We start from the raw sequence: 20,224 nt of genomic DNA on the forward strand, positions 1-20,224 counted from the left end.
TCTTATTAGCCACTGTCGACTGATATTCTTTGAGCGCTGGCTCGTCATTTTCAATTGTAAAAGGGAAAGCTGTTAGTGGTGATCCTACAAGAAGTTATGCCAAATACTGTAAGTTGCTCGTTCAATCTTTACGGAGTTTAAATAACTGTTATGCAATGAAAATAAAATCCCAATATGCTGAAAAACTTGAATTTTCAAAACCACTTTTGTTGGTTGTGTTGTAACACTAAAATACTTTTGAATACCACTTTGAAAGGCAAAATAAATGAATTGCTTTATATGTTGTAAGTAAGTCTTGAGTCTATTTGAAAAACGTGACAATCCCCAGAGACCCTTTTTTATTATTATTACTCCAGTGACCTGCAGGCGGCGCTAATGGGTTAAGACACACAGGGATGCACCGGCAAAGACATACAAGAAGAATACTGCAAGATAACAAACATTTGCAAGGAATTAAGGATTTAAAACACTTTTAAAAAGGGCTTTGCAAGTGTTTAAGGTGAAAGGAAATGTGTTCAACATGCTACACAACACAACATGCGTTTGGTAAGTAACACTAGGTTTAACATTTTTTTTTTATTGTTACAGTTCTGCATGTTTATATTCTTTGCTACCAATTTCTGAAAACAAGCATTAACTTGAAAAAACGAACCCCTGAAATGCAGTTCAATTATATATTTCAACAATATGTAGACGGGTATGTTGTAGTGGGCAAAGGTGGAGAAGCTGTTTTGTTGAGAAAGGATGATTGGGAAATGTTTTGCCTAATGTTCCCTTTTCTTTTTGACTGATTTTCTCATTGATCCTGAGCATTGAAACATGGAAGTCTCTGAGATAACTAAAGCTTGTTTACGCAATTTATTTTAGAAACATTTTTGTCGTCAACTCTGCTCTACCTTCAGCGGTTTTTAAGGTTGGCTTTGAGAGAGTCTGAAGCAAAGGGAAAGCAATATTGTGTTTGGATACTTTTGAAGTCTAGCCTATTCTTGCTAGTCTCTTCAAGGGCAATTCAACTATAATGTAGGTTTTTGCTGATCTGTTTCATATTCTTCACATTTGTGATTGAAAAATGCTGTTTTTATGTCCGATTGGCATTGGTGGCTTATACCTCCAGCTACCATAATATATACACAACGCAGATCTTTGATTGCAGAGTTTGTCCAATGATGACCCAGTCAAATAAAGACAATCTGACTTGAGTGTCTTTTACTAAATACTATAGTGGTGCACACACAGGCAACATATATAAAAGCTTGTTTGATGTTTCTCACCCTAATACAGCTTTGGAGTTGTACATGTTTTTATATAATGCACTGCCTTGTACCTCTTGACATTCTATATATCTTATACAGTTCCTCAACTTCAATACTGATGACAATCTGCTCCAATTTAAAGCTTTTGATTTCCATATATTGTAAAGATGTAAGGTTGAGACAGTGGAACATTTTGTCCTTGGTTTTATTGAGAGTGTTTAGGTTTTCAATCAAAAACTACACTATCCACTTTAAGATTGTAAAGAGCGTTTTTGGATCGTGCTTTGACATCTAATGTAAGGTTGTCTGGTAAAATCCTCAAAGTACTCTATGGACCTTTGATATAAATAATAATGGACTCTGTGAACATTTTCTTAGTGCATGATATCTTGGAGCAGCATTGCTTTCATACACTGTGTAAATCCTATAGAGCAGGGGTGTCAAACTCAATTTCTTCGCGGGCCACATCAGCATTATGGTTGCACTTAAAGGGCCGGTTGTAACTTTAAGACTATATATCAAAATACATATATCAATATTTCATATAAATAAAATTATGTTATTACCTCTGCATTGGATTATTATCGGATAGGGTAATAACTTCATAATTAACTACGTCTGAAAGCAGAAGTCGAGGGCAAGTCTCTTCACTGAGAATGTTACAAAATTATTTTAAAAAAATCAAATTCTGAGAAAAAGCGAATATTTTGAAGAAAATAAGTCAAATTCTGAGAAAAAAACTTGTTCTGAGAAAAAAAGTCAAATTCTGAGAAAAAGGTCAAATTGTGCTTCTGTAAATCATCATGTAACCGTATAATAAACATATTATGTTCTTTGCAAGCTCTTGAGGGGCCGCATTAAATGAAGTCGCGGGCCGGATTTGGCCCCCGGGCCTTGAGTTTGACACCCCTCCTATAGAGTCTTTCACTCCATTCAGTCTGAATTCAGCATGCAGACACTTTATAAATGCCAGCTTGCCGAGTAAACTTTACTTTCGTATACCTTCAAGGTAAAACAGAAACCTGTTCTTTGTGTGTGTTTATGTGAGAATTCCCCGTGGACTGCTGTGAGTTCGCTCAATTGTAGCTTGAGTGCACCTTAATGTGTGCGTGGCAGCAGGACGGCAGGAGGTCGCTCTGTTTGGGTCAGAATCGACTCTCAAACCAAACGCTCAGCGCCGAGCCGCAAACCGCTCCTTTTTTGTCCCAAGACGTGCGGCCTTGATACAAACATTCAACATATTCACAGCTGCAATTTATTTTCCACTACGTAAAAGTAAAAGAGAAACAATGGTGATTACTTTTCAGTGACAGAAAATGTACGTTTTCAATCTGCCTCTTTCTCTGAAATAACTCCGGAGCAGTTGCTCATTGGACGGAGAGCTTGTGGAAAGATTTGGGGTGTGTGTGTGTGTGTGTGTGTGTGTGTGTGTGTGTGTGTGTGTGTGTGTGTGTGTGTCCTGAACACCACGTACTGTATGAACACACACATGTTTGTAAATATACATTAATGAGGACCTTCACTGACGTGATTAAGTCACCCTTAAACCTTCACCATCATAACTACACAAAGACTTTAACTATGAAAATCCTTTCACCCTCACTGATGTTATGTAAGTGTTTTTAGACGTAACTTGAGGGTTGATTCATAAAAAACTATTTTCTGACTTATAGTATAGCCATTTATATACGCTGATAGTTTTTAATCAAAACTCTTTTTTCAATTTGAGGGGGAAATTAAGTTTCATGTAGGCTACATGGTGAAGACTCAGGCTCATGGTGAAGACATGGAGAAGCTCTAGATGCAATTCTTGTTGGCAATAACAGTCAGTAAGCCATCAAAGGAATCGTTCTAGTCAGATACTGGTGCAGGTCCATAAGGTGCAGCCGTGTTTATATGAAGCAAATTAAACTACACTTAAGATCTTTTCTCTGACTCCTAGCTAAAGCTGTAGCTAGTCCATTTCGTTCCTGAAATCTGGACCCAGCTCTCCTCCTTCGTCTATATTTCTGTGGCGATAGCCGTTGTTCCGACCACAATGCTAGTCCACTTTAGCGTGATTTTCGGTGCAACAGCAGCAACTCGGAAGGTTAAAAAAAAAAAAAAAACCTCTCCAAGAAAGTTTAAAGAAGGCACCGCTTAATACGTTACTGGCAGAAGTTATTCAAAGAAAATAACAAGGAAGCTAAAAGTTGACATTTTAACATAGCATGAGGAACTGCAACAGGCTGCATTGACGGTTGGATACTCTCCTCAAGGCAAGTTTATTTATTTAGCACGTTTCAACACAAGGCAATTCAAAGTGCTTTACAAAAATGAAAGACATTAAGGCATTAAGGCACTGCCCTGTAAGCACTGTGAACATTTGAGCAGTGTGTGCATTTTGACAGCACCACATGCCTGTTATGCCCTCACACTAGTTACTGTTGTAGCCAAACATTTACCTGACATCTTAGCGTGTAACCATCCACCTGTATTCTTATTTGCGTGCATCTGCATCCTGGTGCTCATTAAAACATTGATTGCACAATATTTCAACTTGTGATATAAAACTCATATGTATTTTTACAACACAATGAAACATCCCTTAGAAAAAGGTGAAGCCAGGCCAACATGTCCTAGATCCCATGGTTTTACTCTCCTCAGCAAAATAAAAGCACATGCATAGAGTTTACATACAGACAGACATTCTTTATCATTCTCTTCTGTCCAATCTGTTTATGTAATTTACATTAAACGTTTTTCCATTGTCTCTTTAAAAAAACATCAGGCCTGTTCAGAACAGCCTTACTTAACCTCAGTACCTCTGTTAACACACTCATCTGTTCTTAAGACACACACACACACACACACACACACACACACACACACACACACACACACACACACACACACACACACACACACACACACACACACACACACACACACACACACACACACACACACACACACTTTCGACTCTCAGGTCCTCTGAGCCCCCCTGAACATTAACAGGCCACCACAGCATGCCTTCTCCATTTAGGTCCTCCAGTCCCCCTAAATGCAAACACACACACACACACACCCCCCCCCCCCCCACACACACACACACACACACACACACACACACACACACACACACACACACACACACACTCTTCTTTCCTCTCCCTCCATCCAGCGTCTCGGAGGATTTGTGGAGAGAATTGTATTTGTTTTTTACGTAGCGCTGCCTGTTTCTGCAGACAGTAGCAAACCGTGTGTGTGTGTGTGTGTGTGTGTGTGTGTGTGTGTGTGTGTGTGTGTGTGTGTGTGTGTGTGTGTGTGTGTGTGTGTGTGTGTGTGTGTGTGTGTGTGTGTGTGTGTGTGTGTGTGTGTGTGTGTGTGTGTGTGTGTGTGTGTGTGCTAACAGTGTGTATCCACAGTTGTTATGACGGAGTGTATCATGTAGCAGCCTCAGTATCTGCAGCCTTTAGGTTTAATATGTCTCACAAGCCTGAGTGTGTTTGACACTGTTTTGAATTGGCAGGAGCTGTTTTTGGCCTCCGGGGTATTTACAGTTTGAATGACATGTTGTGGGATGTTTTTGCCAAAACTGCGCTGAGTGTGAGGAAATGCCAGTTGTGTCAAAATGTTACGTTACATGAAGGGTTTTACTTACCTCATATAGATAGCTCTTGTTCGTATGTTTTTCAATTTGAACAAAAAAAAAGAGTTAGTCACACACACAGAATGAGAAAAAACTAAACATTAAGCATCTACTTTGAAAAATCTCCATTGCAAGTACTTTTGAAGAAGAGTAAATATAGAGATTATATAATTTACTCCTGTGTCCGATAGTAACACTCCTGGTTAAACATTAAGGTGTGTCTGTCTGTCTGTCTGTCTGTCTGTCTGTCTGTCTGTCTCACTCACTCACTCACTCACTCACTCACCAGGAAGAGCGTGTGTGTGTGTGTGTGTGTGTGTGTGTGTGTGTGTGTGTGTGTGTGTGTGTGTGTGTGTGTGTGTGTGTGTGTGTGTGTGTGTGTGTGTGTGTGTGTGTGTGTGTGTGTGTGTGTGTGTGTGTGTGTGTGTGTGTGTGTGTGTGTGTGTGTGTGTGTGTGTGTGTGTGTGTGTGTGTGTGTGTGTGTGTGTGTGTGTGTGTGTGTGTGTGGTATTTTCACACGAGTAAAAACAAAAGTATATCTCTGGGTTCGAGGATGACTCAACTGCTGTCATAATAGGTGACTAATAAAACAGACTTTTGTCATTGTATAACAACATCTGTTATTACTTCTGTTTGAACTTTGTCCAATCACAAAGCAACACTGTCGTGGATATTGAATTTATATTCTACGGATAATTGTTTTTAAATGGGATAATTATTTCCCTTACTAACTTTGACACCAGAGAATACGTGTTACATGGTAAACCATGGTTTGTGTAAAGAAACAACAGTGCTTTTGTTAAGGTCAGGGAACATTTTTGTTGAAATAAGATAAATGTATTGCTTCTGTCTCAAGTTTCTGTTAATCTTGTCATGCTTTAATTGCTGCATGCACGTAATTGATTGCAAGTCTTGTAGGAAGATATATGAAATTCGATGGCAGTTAACACTTTGCAGATATTTTCATTTAAAACATTTCTTCACTTTGGTGATAAAAAAACTAAATTTCAGGCAGCATTTTGTACTGTATATATATATATTAAAACTTATAAGTGGTGAACAAACATAATTTCTGGGAGACTGTTGCAGACAGAATAGAGTTGCGCCTATGCGACTGAAAAGCATAAATAGAAAATGAAAAAAGATGACTAGGAAACCTTTGTAACTACAATCTTATAAATAATACATTTGGTGCATATATTTACTTTAGTTTTTGGTCGTGAGCTCTAGTTTTGGAGCCTTTTGCTTTCAGAATAAGAGAACTGAGAGTAAAATATGTCTTCATTTTTAAATTAACATGCACATGATTACTTACTTTTATTAAATCGATGATAGACGGAGGTGTGTGGCGCAGTGCATAGGGCGTTGGTGTTCGGATCAGGGGAGCACAGGTTCAAACCCCACTGCAGTCAGCATGTCGTTGTGCATAGCAGGCCATGTTTGTGACAAAGATGGCTGTGAGGATTTCACCTTTGCTCTGATTTGATCTCCTCACCTCTGCATTAAGTAACATATCAAAGGTAATATTCTATTTATGGACAATCATTTTCATCTGTGTTTTACATTTCCAAAAGTGGTTCGAATCGTTTAATGTGTATATTTAACTTCAAATCTAAGCTATTTTGATGTAATTCCTCTTCTCTTCTCTCTTGCCCTTGTTGCATGCAGACTTAATTTCATTTCTCCCAGTGAAACGTTCTGTTCTCGCAGGTTGTGCTGATGTGGCTGACACTGTTCCACTCTGCTGCCCTCCGATCTAACATGGCAGCGACATTACCATCTCTATGTAAATTGCTCTTTGACACAGACACAGAGGGAGGGTAATGTGGGATAGGGAGTGCAGAGTGTTTATCAAACCTCTCAACCTCCTCCTTATACTCCCTGACAGGACAAATTACAACAGCCACTAAAGAGAGTCTGTTGTAGACAGAATAAAGACTCTTTCTTTGAGAGGAGAAAGTGAGTGTGTGTTTAAATGTGTGTTTTCTCCTCAACAAAAACGGGCCTGTTTGCTATCCTGGCTCCAAAATGGTTGAAACAAGCTCACAATTGATCTACACTTTCATAAGATCTGTAAACCCACCTGTTGTTTTTTTTCATTGCAGCTTGGCCATAAAAAAATATCCCTTCTGTATGCAGCACTTAGAAAGGTTTGGCTTATGTGAAGCTAACATAGTACAATGAAATGGTTTAGCTTATTTGAAGCTAACATAGTAACACTTAAAATGGTTAAGCTTATTTGAAACTAACTAGAAGTAGCCTACTCACAATGGTTTGCCTTACTTGAAGCTAACGTAGTAGCACCTGCAATGGTTTAGCCTAATTTAAGCTAACGTAGTAGCACCTGCAATGGTTTAGCCTGATATAAGCTAACGTAGTAGCACCTGCAATGGTTTAGCCTGATATAAGCTAACGTAGTAGCACCTGTAATGGTTTGCCTTACTTGAAGCTAACGTAGTAGCATCTCCAATGGCTTAGCCTAATTTAAGCTAACGTAGTAGCACCTCATCAATCAATCAATCAATGTTTATTTATATTGCCCAATATCACAAATGTTACATTTGTCTCAGTGGACTTCACAGTTGCAATGGTTTAGCCTAATTTAAACTAACGTAGTAGCACCTGCAATGGTTTAGCTTAATATAAGCTAACGTAGTAAGGCAAGGCAAGGCAAGTTTATTTATATAGCACCTTTCAACACAAGGCAATTCAAAGTGCTTTACAAAAAGTGAAAGACATTAAGAAAATGGCATTTAAAATCAGTCATTAAAAAGAAAAGATAATAAAATAAACATTAAAAGAAAAAATACATGGATAAAAGTTACAGTGCAGTTTAAGATGTGAATAGTTCAATTAAAAGCAGCGGCAAAAAGTACCACTGCAATGGTTTAGCTTAATATAAGCTAACGTAGTAGCACTGCAACGGTATGGCGTTTGAAATCTAATTCACTTAAAGCATTCTTGCTAATTTATTTTTATTGTAATTCCCTTTGGATAAAAGCGTCAGCTGATGTTTTTCTCACAAATGTTTTAATATATGTTTTACCCAAGATCACAATCCTCGGTCTGTCTGTGCTAATCCATGCACGTAATCACTAATTTCTTTAATTACCTATTTGTATTCCTTTTTTCCCTTGACTCTCAAAGATTAAACAAGAGCCGTGCTCATAACCAAAACAGGTAAAGACAAGCAGATATCAACTAGACAGGGCACTTGACAGAGGTTTTAAAAATACAGTACAGCGCTTTTTCCCCTGCATCAAAAGAAACCCAACAGCAGCATTGAAGGCAGATCTGTGTGATTCTCCAGCAGATGAAAGTGAATATGTAATTAACGTGCTATAATTGCTGGCAGTCTTTCTTTTTATTTCAAGATGAAATGATGGGAGCTCTCTCCCAAGCCAAGGTCAGGATCCGAGCCTATGTGATACATATTTAATGTAGAAAGACAGAATGTGAACACATGTGACTGCTGATATTGAGATAGGCCTACTGTATTTTAAACATCATCCTCGGCGTCGGCTGCTCATTTCATCCTGTGAAATAAATTAGTCAGTCAAATAAATCCACGCACAGCATCTTTGCACTGTATTATTTATGACTTTCAATATGTCATTAATAAGAAATGTTTCTTATTTTCAGTTTGCAGGGTCTCAATTCAGATAATTATTGTTCATTGCCCCAACTTCAAATACAATTCGTAAGCCAGACCACAACTAGAAATCACTCTACTTAACTTAAAAGTCTACCTCTGCTTTGTGAGCTGACGTGGTTTTCGTGGCTCGTTCTTCATTTTGAAATTGTTTCAGTGCCATGCTCTGTAAACCTTGTCCCAACCACCTCCTTGCATCACAAGCTCGCCGTAGACTTCAAATGCATAAATTGAGAATGATTTAGCTTACGATTTGCCCCTTCGAATCGACGCAGGCCTAAGACAAGACAGCATTGTTGGACGATGTGCACCCCAACATATTGTGGTGAGAGAAGGAGCCAAAGATATGAGATTAAGCCGAGCTTTCTGGGCCGTCCGGTGCTGGCTGCAGGCATGAGATCATCAGCTGTGGCTCGGGTGGTTTGGCAGCAAGGGGCCGTGTATAAATTGTGGCAGGAGATGACAGAAAAGTCAGCAGAGACGTTAGCTGCAAAAAAAAGCGTGATGGTGCCGACACTGGCAACGGTTTGATCCTTAAATGCTTTATTTGATGGAATTAAGTCAACCAGAGTCATGCTTTGGAAGCATTTGGGGGGCGAGATCCTTCAAAGAATCAGAGAGTATTTATTCACTACATTATTATATTATAGTTTTGTGCAGTAGTTAGTCAGTAGTACCAGTCGTTAGGGAAACATGAGACATCTCAATTAAAAGCTAATACATGGTCTGTCTTTATGATTGTACTAATATTTATTGGACACCTTTTTCTAAATGTAGGAACTAATTTTAGCTACAGTTGCTTTTTATTTTCAGCAACTTAAAATGTTTATTTGACATAAGATTATGTTTTTGCAGTCAATAGCTGTGTTTTTGAGAAAACCTCTAATGCAGCACCATTCATAGGTCAATTAAGTGAATTAAGTAATAAGGTGTTTCGGAGTAGTCTGAGGGATGAAGGGGATAACAAATGAAGAAGCATTTTTTCTATTTTGTTAATAATAATAACTCTCTAAACGGGAAATAAACTACAGCATTGTACAATACTGACTGAATTAATTTGACCTCACCTACCTTACCTAACCTAAAGAAGCAGTCAGCCTTGAACGAGCAGTAAGTGACGTACAGTAACTGTAAGAACAACACTCCTGCAGCTCCTCCAAGGCTTGACGGAAACTATCTCTTCCACATCTCAGATCTGTCAGTGCAACCAAACAATTAATTGCAGTTGCAAAGTATTTAATTTAAGATCAACAATGTCTCGGTCAATCAACCCCTCCCTCCTCACCTCGAGTCCTGAATCCTGCATGTCTCCCTCTTCACATAATGAGGAGACAGCGGGTGTCATGTCTGGACTCGGCAATCTGTTACTGACATGAGAGTTAGAGTATTAAATGGACTAACTGCAGGCTTTACTGTCGAGGAACACCGTCGTCTGAGCCCAATGATTACCGTGGCCCCAAACAAAAATGACATTTGTCTGACAGTAAAATTGGATACTAACCTGTCTGAAAGCTGTCTCCATTTGCCTAGAACAAACGTGAGCGTCAGCAAACAGTTTGACACACTTTCCCCTTGAATGCAAAGAGAAGGCAAAGCCATCCTCTGGCTCACGGTAATGGCCCCTCATTGTTGGCCGCAGAGGATGTGGCGCTATTCATACCGGTGGATGATTGAAAAGAAAATTGAATCCCTTTTGATGTGATAAATGTGTCTATTACTGAATTTGCACACAAAATGTCTGTGGAAATTATAGTGGGGAGGCAGGGCTCAGAGGAGAAAATACATAGGGATGGCATATTGGCTAGCTTTGATTGGAGCTGAAATATAAATATACTGTACCGGTAGATGTAATGAGTCCAAGCTCCCTGATTTTTTTCCACAGGAACTTCACAAATGAAAGGCCTTGAGAGCCTCAATTGTGAGACTATATAAAAAGGTTAAATGTCTGCATGGCTCTCTCTCTCTTTTCTCTCCAAAGACATGTGTGATAAAGGACACCAACAACTGTTTGCCGTGTAATAAAAGGACATTTTCTCTTTTCAAAAACTTCTGAAAGACGGCAAGAAGCCCGGAGAAGAAAGGAACCACGGCTTTTGTGTTGCAAGTGTTGCGCTGTGAAGGACAAATTCATTTGAAATTATTAAGACATTTAATTAAGTGGTGCGATTTATATATTCATCAAAATGTTCTCTTAGTGGAAGATAAAATAACCCTTCTCTTGCCATTTTGGAAATATCTGCAATGCAAGTATAATGCAATTAGCATTTTTGCACTTTTTATAATTTTTTCAGTTATCCATGTGTACAATTTCTAAACACATATGTAATTCACATTTTTAAGTATTTGTATTATAATAATTTAACCAATACACGTTTTTACTTGATTTACCTCAATAAGACTAAATCTCCTTTTTAAGGCCCGGACACACCAAGCTGACACCAAAGAACTGGCACAGACGGACCCCGACTGTTGTGTCGCCTCGCGTCTCTGCGTCTTGGCCATGTGTCGCACTGGAACACACCGCAAAGACTTCAGCCGACGGCCAAGTTGCACGTAGGAACTGCGCATGCGTGAGTGGCAATAACTCTCCTTACCAGCAGGCGGCGGTAGTGTGTATTCGTCATTCAAAAGAGGCAACAACCAGAAAACAGACTGCGTGATAACCGAGAGAAGAAGAACAGACTGCGTGATATATACAAACAACAAATAGCGTGAGCGTTCCATTTTCACTCTACAGCAGGGGTGTCAAACTCAATTTCATTACGGGCCACATCAGCATCATGGTTGCACTCAAAGGGCCGGTTGTAACTTCAAGACTATATAAATATACATATATAAATATATAATATATATAAAATAATGTATTATATTACATAATTGCCTCTGCATTGGATTATTATCGGATAGGGGAATAACTTCATAATTAACTACGTCTGAAAGCAGAAGTCTAGGGCAAATAATTGCAAGTCTCTTCAGTGAGCATGTCACAAAATGATTTAAAAAGAAAAGCCAAATTCTGAAGAAAAAAGTCTAATTTGAGATGCATTGTGGGGCATGTAGTTTATGGGCAATGTGCTTCTGTAAAGCGGCATGTAACTGTATAATACACATAATATATTCTTTGCAAGCTCTTGTGGGGCCGCATGAAATGAAGTCGCGGGCCAGATTTGGCCCCCGGGCCTTGAGTTTGACACCCCTGCCCTACAGCGAGAAGCTCATGGGGCTTTCCCGAACCTGTGTCGAGAGCTGGAGTTAAATGAAATCTCAGATTTGCCTTCTTAATCGTTTTTTGGGTCCCTCACTTCCGTTTCGCTTCTCATGCACTGATTCGCTAAGCTGAACAGCCAATCAGAGTGATTTATTTTGCCGACTGCCTTTGGCCGAAAAGGCGTCAGCGAGGCTGAAAAGACACAACGGTGCGGGACACACCAATCTGAGTAGGGCGTGTCGACACTCATCGTCGGCCTGACGCCCACCGACGGCCGAAATCGGCTTGGTGTGTCCGGGCCTTTAGCAGTGCACCTCAATTACTTGAGTCTTCATTGGCATTTGAGGTATATAGTATCTAAATAAAACCTCATAAAATAATGATTTGTGTCCAGAGTATCTCATTTCATGTTGCAATCCTATTTTAAAACACTTCATCCTACCAAACTAAAATGTAAGTATTAAATGTTATAAAAAGTAGGAACAACACAAAAACTCAAGAAATGTCAAGATATGCTAATGATTTTGGCAGGAATTACAACGGATACAAGTTCAAATTAGAGGAATAAATATGTAAACATAATACAACATTGAAAACTAAAACTATGTACACATTCTTCTTCTGGATTATGATAACGACTGTGCGCTCAGTGTGATATTTTCTTGTCCGAGAGTCTAGATGTCTTGAGAACTTCTTAAGAACTTCTAATTTGAAATGCCGAAATAATTCAACACATTTAAAGGGGACCTATCATGCAAATTGCACTTTGTGATGTATTTTATACATAAATATGTGTCCCCGGTGCGTCGTGGAACTCACGCAGCGTCAGAAAATAAAACCCTCTCTGTTTTCCTCCGTACCCAAATCTTTCAAAAATGGGGGAACAACGAGCGGATACAGATTCCATCCGAACTGTCATCATATCGGCAGCGGACCCACAGAAAGTTGCTATCAGAAACAATGCCTGACGTGTTTTGGACGTAATCTCGTCTTTGTTTACATTAGCAAGCCTCGCTAGCAGTCAGAGCTAACCTGTACTGTAGAGCACCTGTGTTTAAAAAGCAGGAAATAAAAAAAGAACTCACCTTGTGATAAACCCGCAAGAGAAAAGGCATTTGAGCTCCATGCTGTTTCAGAAATAATCCTTGATGTGGTTTAGAACAGGATGGCGTTTTATCACAACCGAATTTAACTTTATTTCCGGTAGAATTCTGATCAGGCATTAGCTCCGCCTCCTCTTCTTTCTTTTTTTTCAAGCTAAGGACCCGATATCCGCGTTTCTCTAACAGGGCTGCAAAAGAGGGGTTTGAGCAGTATGAGGCATGGCTACAATGGGAGATCTATATATCTGTATAGGTATGGCCCTACAATATATTTTTAAAATATAGCATGATAGGTCCACTTTAAGTTTTGATCTCTTTCATTTGAACTCATAATTCATTAAATGCTGCTATTTGAAAAAGATCATGGCCTTAAACCATCTCACCTGACCGACCTCAAACAACGCCGTATCAGAAAACCTTCACTTTTAAGAAGAACGCTTTATGAAGCGGTCAGTGTACAGTAGCTACAATCAGGTAGGTAGGTAGGTAGGTAGGTAGATAGGTAGGTAGGTAGGTAGGTTGGTACTTTATTGATCCCGATTTGGGAAATGTTTGCGTTGCAGCAGCATAAAAAACACAAGGCAATGTACATAAGAGATAAGATACATAATAAGATTTCACGCTAAAGAGTGTGAGGGTGAGCCGGATGGAAATTGGACCTCATTTTGCTGTCATTGGTGACCCCTGACTATTCTTCTAATGCCACCATAAGATCATCTTCATTTATTATTTTGAATAAAATATCTACTTGAATTAGATTATTTATCTTATAGCACTTTCAGCTAAAGCTCTTTCAATCAGAATTAGAATATCTTTATTCTGTATGAAATGTAATCTTCTTCTCTTCTCTTTGATTCTCCTCCTGTATTTCTTTTATTCCCTCATTTCTGAATAGACTTAGCTCATGGATCCAATGCTAATAGGACTTGAGTGACAAAGACTCTAAGTGTAGATAATGTCAAGAAGTCACGTGAAACTCCGGCAACATTAACTCAGTTTTGGTCGTCTTTAACGCTGTCTTCAACCAGCTGCTACTTTGTTGATCCTTTCATGAATGATTCATTTTCAAGGCCTGAATGTTAATGTCTGTTCTCCAAGAGGAACAGGTAAGAAAGGGAAGCCAGACGTACAGCAGGTGAATTTGAATAAGTGTCATGACAGAATACGTGTTATTGTCTGTCGAATGTTTTTCTCCCAGCCTTTGTTCAGCTGTGCTTGAGAGGTACATGCAGTCACACAAACACCCACTCCACTTCTCCTTTCTACTGCCTGACCCTTACATTTTTAATCGAGACACTCATCTCTCTTTCAATACACAACATCTTTGATGATGAGACGCTCTTTGATGGCAAGTGAATTTCATTTTCGTCTAAAAGCTTGCAAAGTATTCGGTTCAAGACGATCACCGCATTCGTGACTTCTAGGCAATTACTGTAATGATGCAAAATGGTAAACATTGGCCCAACATCTAAATAATTTAACAGACTGAAAACATGCTGCTCCAATGTTTATGAAATTCGTTTTGTGTTTACACAGTGATCATTTTGAAATGTTCCATGGCATTGAGCTAGCAGGGAAGGTCGTGTTTGAATTAACTAAATCCATGATATTTAAATGGCTTCTCTAGTGACTCGGTTCAGACAATAGACTCCACCCGTGTTAAGTCTTTGCTCGTGCAGCCAAGTGTAATGCATCTGATAATTATTTACAGAAGCATAAGTCATCTTATTGGCATGATTTTCGGCGTATGCTTGCTTTTAGCTTGAATGAACTTCAATAAAGTAAACTGTAATGTAAATTCTGCTTACAGCCTTTGAGACTGCATTGATGTTTGCAGCACGCTCAGTTTAATGTTAGATGGGGCATCAAGTATCAGAAAATCACTGCAAGAGAGCTCAGTTTATGGAGAGAAAAGATGTTGAGCTCCATTTGGACACAAGTGTCAGGTCTTTGTGGCTGATATCTATTAAATAGGGTTTTAACATCCCATATGTAAAAGTTAATTGATTACATGTCACTTGAATCTTTTTTTACCTAGTCATTTTGAGTACAGAGAAGGTTTTTTGTTCAATTTTCCCTGATTTCTTTGCATTTTTCAGTAATTATTTTAATTATTATTATACATTTTAGCATAGTAGTTTGCCCACATCAAACACCTGATCAAGAAGTTGTGAATCTTCAGGCAGAGAAGATGAAAACACCTGATCAAAGTTCCAGTTTCCTGTAAATAGAACCATGCCTGCCTGGGACTCTGTTCCACATGTCTTCAGTCAGTTCTGGACCCTATGACTCGGACACTAGTTCTACCAAGGCTTATTAGAGGTAAGAGTGGTAGGAGAGAAGTGGAGTTATCTTTGTATTTAGGTTGCAAGTCGACAAAGGTGTAATGATCCGATTAATTTGATATTGATTGTCTGCCGATACCGAATCCTGATCCAATTCTTCTATTTCCCAGATAATACAGCTGCACCGTGTACACTAGCTCTATTTGTTTTTGCCATTCTAATTCATCATAAGCAATTGTTGACTGTAACGTCTATGCCAACCAACTGTAATTTGTAATGTATTTGACCATACTTTAACGGTAAAGTTTTGGCAACCACAGCAGCCCAAATGTTAAAGGTAGGGTAGGTAAGAATGGAGAAACCAGCTTGAGTGCGCTAGAATTTGAAAGTACGCAGCCGGAAAAAATCTGCCCCTTCCTTCAGACTTCCTCACAGAGCCCCTCCTCCAACACACACGAACGCGCACATGACCAATGAGGGCACGAGATAAGTTTGTGCACAGATGGAAGCCTGACAGGCAGGTAGGCCATCCAGTTATTTTAGCCGGGGCGGCTCAGATGACTGGTCGTGCTTTTTACAGCGCCACGGCTTCCACAGATGACATTTTTTTATATATTTATTGTCAAAGCAGTTAATATATTCATTGCTATCGGGATGTTAAGAGCATTCCATGGAATATTACAAAAAGTGTTTCTGAAGGGAATTACATATATATATATATATATATATATATATACCTTTTTAACGTAAATGTCAAGCTTTCTTTTTACAGTGTATTTATATCTGTACATTTATTTTCAGTTTGCTTCAAGAAGTGGCTTCAACAGACAGACATGCAGACCAGATTGGGAAAGGCTGGACGCCACACAAGGAACAAGGAAAAACACTTTCTTTGTTGCATTTTTCTTATCATATATAGTGTTACTGTTTTTGTTACCATTTAAATATTGAATTATATTTATTACTTTTAGTTTAAATCAAATGCACCTGTTTTAGATAAAATATGTATTTGTATGTATAGGTTGATTTGCAGGTTGGTTGTTATTTGTATAATTATTGTATTGTTACTGTGTATTTTATTATATTAACTAGCTATTTATTGCTATTTATTAAATTAAAATACTGTTATGAACACGATACAATGTCTTTATTTTGGTAAATACCAGAATACAAGACACAGTGAATCTTTGTAATATATTTATGTTCTCTGGTTTAAATAATCATACCAGTATTTAAACAATGTATGCTGGTCACCTGGAATCCCGGTAAGCTTCCAGAATGGACTATTTAATACTATTATTAAACATCAGCTGGTGATAGATGGATGATGGTGCACCAGCTAAGCCAGCTAAACCAGCTAAACCAGCTAAACCAGCCATCCTGGCCAGCTAAAGTGTCCAAAACCCCTCTAAACCAGCCAACCATTCCAGCCTAATATGTACTGGCTGGTCAGGCTGGTCAACTCAGTTGGTCTAAACTGGTTTTTTCAGCTGGGGGGGCAGCATAGACAGGTATTTTCTGTCTTAGAGTTTTACTCGCTACAGGGTGTACTTTGAGGTTTTGTGACTTTGCAGACCAGTTACGTGCAGAAAAAGCTACATATTACACAAGGGGACGGGTAATAACCGGAAAAGTATGACGTGGGACCTTTAACACTACCCTTTCCTGCTGCAGAGGTCCCTGCAGTGGTTAATATGTAAACTCTGCATGAGTGTGGATGGAGATGCCTTGAGGAACATTGGCCTCTGATAAGCTGGACTGCTGAGTCACTGGACACACAACTGGACAACTTCAGTCACCTGCCAACGGCTCTCCCAATGTCCTGACAGAAGCAAATCACCACACTGTGGATTATTTTGACTTTTCTACCTCTTTTCAACGTTGCTTTATTCATTTCTTCTTGTTTCAAGATTAAACCCAAGGTTGTTCTCCAAAAGTTTGATCCAAGTGGCCAGCGTTCGGAGGATGTTTTGATGGTCTTCCAACAGAGTAGAGTTTTGTTTCTGAAGATTTCTGGACCTGAAGATTTCTGGACCTCAAACTTTTTCTTAAGGCCTAGTATCTGCTCATCTTGTTGAAGATGGACACTAAGAGTGATGGTGCTAGGAATCAGCTTCTTCATTTTGACCTTCATATTGACGAACATAAGCCTCATAAAGGAATCCTGGATCTCCTCGGCAGACTCCGACCTAATTGGGATGCACAGGACATTCAGATGAAGGCAAGTGTATATACTTATATTCAATAAGTGTGTAAAAGATGCACTTTCTCAACAGCATTATCTGTTTATGATTGGTTGTGAGGTGGGTTGGTTTACTGAAACTTGGTTGTTCACGATCACTGCTAATCCTTGTATTGCACAGAAAAACACTTCTCAGTTGTTAGAACTCTTAGTTGGATAGTGTTCATGTTATTGGGTGTTCGTTCATTAGAAAGCCCTTATTAGATTTGAGCTACGTGAATTAGATTAGGAAAAACTTGACAAACTCGTAGACCTCCCAACTCTACTTTCTATTACTGCAACTGCGTAGTTAATGATTGAAGGTTTCCAAGTTTTGTTGAAAGCGTTGGTTGTTAGGATGCCATCCAAGCTGCACAAGGTTTATTTTAGACATCTGGAACATTTATTATTGGGATCCATTAATCATATTTTGTTTAAATCGTCAAATGGTTTTGATTGACCACATTAAGGTTTGGTTTACTGAATCTTTACTGTGCAACCCTAACCTAGATGTTAAGTCCCCCTTTATGTCACATGACATCTCAAAATACATTTAGTTGACATTTCCACTGCATAATATCAGTGTGACATTTGTGAATACTGGTAGTTTCTGTCCTTCTGATTGTGTTTGAGTCTTCACACAATAAGCCGCACTGATGAAATATGAGTAAAGGAAGATGTGCAGTGGTGGAACTTTGAATTCAATATTATTTCCCTACACTTGTTTCCATAACACCTCCATTCATCCAAGGTAGACTTGTTGTGTTCACAGGGGATATACGGTGGACTTCATGCTGTTTCACTCTTTGTGTTAATGCATTTTGAGCAGTTCCACGATCAATTTCCCCCATGGCTTCCTTCAAAAGATGCTTCCTAAACCATAGTGAACTTGTTAAATGTTATTGGAGACATCTTTTGCAAATTGCCGTCTTGACTGAGGATTCTGTGACATAAAACTGAACTTCTCTGAAGAGTAGACCGTATTGTTTGCATTTCCCAGGCATGGTTCCATGTTTTTCTTCTCACTTTAATTCCACAAAGAAGACCGTACGCCGCTGTTCCCTCTTCTTGTCAGCACTGTTAAAGATACAGTCTCTTGTTCGAATAAACTTGATTCAAAATGCCAACAAAAAAATCAATATGCAGCCAGGCGCAGAAGCTGTTTTGTTTGAGTTAACAAACCTGAAGGCTCATAAAAAGTGTCTGCCCAGATTAACTTTACCCGCAAGTGCTCATGTGGGCTCAGTGTTTCAGGACTTTGTGGGTGTGCACCTGTTACTGGACAGAATACTCTTCTATGATTGGCTGTGCTGAAATTCACTCTTCAAGCATCATGTCTTGTTACATATAAAAGCATAATCAACCAAAACAAGTTATATCACCTTTGTTGGTGACTGAGTAACTTGATGCCAGATCACATAAAGTGTGCTGTGTGATTATTGTAATTTATTTTAAGTGTTATTTTTAAGTCTATAGGAATTCATACGTACATTTATATGTTAGATAATACTGACAATACACGTTTCATTTAAAAACAAAATCATTTTCAACAAAAGTATGGAAAATCTACATTTTTAACTTAAAGAGGATCTATCATGCTAAATGCACTTTTTGATGTCTTTTATACATAAATATGTGTCCCCGGTGTGCCAGGGAACTCACGCAGCGTCAGAAAATAAAACCCTCTCTTTTCCTCCGTACCCAAATCTCTAAAAACGGGGGAACAACGGAGCGGATCCAGATTTGCGTCCGATATGACGTAATATCTGAAATGTGGACCCACGGCCCTATCAGAAACGTTGCTATCAGAAACAATGCCCGACTGTTTTGGACGTAATATGGTCTTTGTTTACATTAGCATCGCTAACACTCAGAGCTAACCTGTACTGGAGAGCATGTGTGTGAAGAAGCAGGAAGTAAAAAGGAACTCACCTTGTGGTATAACCGGCAAGAGAGAAAGCCTTTGAGCTCCATACTGTTTCAGAGATACTCCTTGATAATCCATGATATGGCGTTTCATCACGGCAGTATTTAGTTTAGACAGTAGCTGCCAGGCACCGCATGAGCTCAGCCCCCTCCTTTTTTATTCTTTATCAATTTTTTTTTTTTTTAAACTTTATACCCCAAATCAGCACTTTTGAAACAGGAAGTGAAACAGAGGGATATGAGGCATGGCTAGAATCAAGCCCCCAGGAAGTGCTCTGGACTCTGTTCCCACAATTCGTAGTGTCCAAACGGCGGTACTGCAACTTCCGTATCAGTCCGTGATGTCCCTGAGCCCAGGAATACTTTTTCCCATTGACGAACATGGGGAAAGAGTGGTCTGTAAACTGTTGGATAATTTAACCAAATAAACTACCCAGTATGAACATTTGTATAGCCCTTATTAGGTCTATACATTAGGTCCTCAAGTTGTAAAATGTGCTAATAACGTTATTCTGAGAGTTATTTTCCTCTGCATTATGAAGGCGCATCTAACCCACGGGACGGCTTGATGTGAACGAGCCTTTTGGGGGGCGTGGTTAAAGTTGCGCATGTTCTATGAGCGCGCATATGGGTACTTCTCAGGCGTGACGGGTAATCTGTGACGTTTCGCTCTCTCAAAAGTTGGGCCATTTTGACTTCATGCGCCCATGAGCAACTCATAGGAATGAACGAGGCCCCGCCTCCCACGCTGTATCCAGTTCTCATTATACATCCATGGCTAGAATGGTTGATCTGTTTGGTATTTTGAGCAAAACACTTCATAGACATGTTTTTTATATATTTTCATATATCTGAGACCTATGCTATTGCCTAAAAATAGCATGATAGGTGACCTTTAAGCATGCAAGGTCAAGAAATGGTAGTGACAGTGAACTTGATCTATAG

The 20,224-nt window shown here is 39.1% G+C and overlaps 1 protein-coding gene across 2 annotated transcripts in view; it reads left to right on the plus strand.

Annotated features, from left to right (window-relative positions):
* Positions 1-407: 407 nt before the first annotated feature.
* LOC307039644 (ethanolamine kinase 1) overlaps positions 408-20,224 on the plus strand; it is a 50,524-nt gene continuing 30,707 nt past the window's right edge. Inside the window, exon 1 of one of the 2 annotated variants that reach the window (XM_079681907.1) lies at positions 408-546. In XM_079681907.1, coding sequence (XP_079538033.1) covers positions 538-546 — 9 coding nt within the window. In that variant the 5' untranslated portion in view covers positions 408-537. Of the gene's footprint in view, positions 547-16,675; positions 17,354-20,224 lie in introns of those variants that run through there. The other variant, XM_079681906.1, reaches the window with a different exon arrangement.

The sequence above is a fragment of the Notothenia rossii genome (assembly GCF_949606895.1).
Source record: "Notothenia rossii genome assembly, chromosome: 5".
NCBI lineage: Eukaryota > Metazoa > Chordata > Actinopteri > Perciformes > Nototheniidae > Notothenia > Notothenia rossii.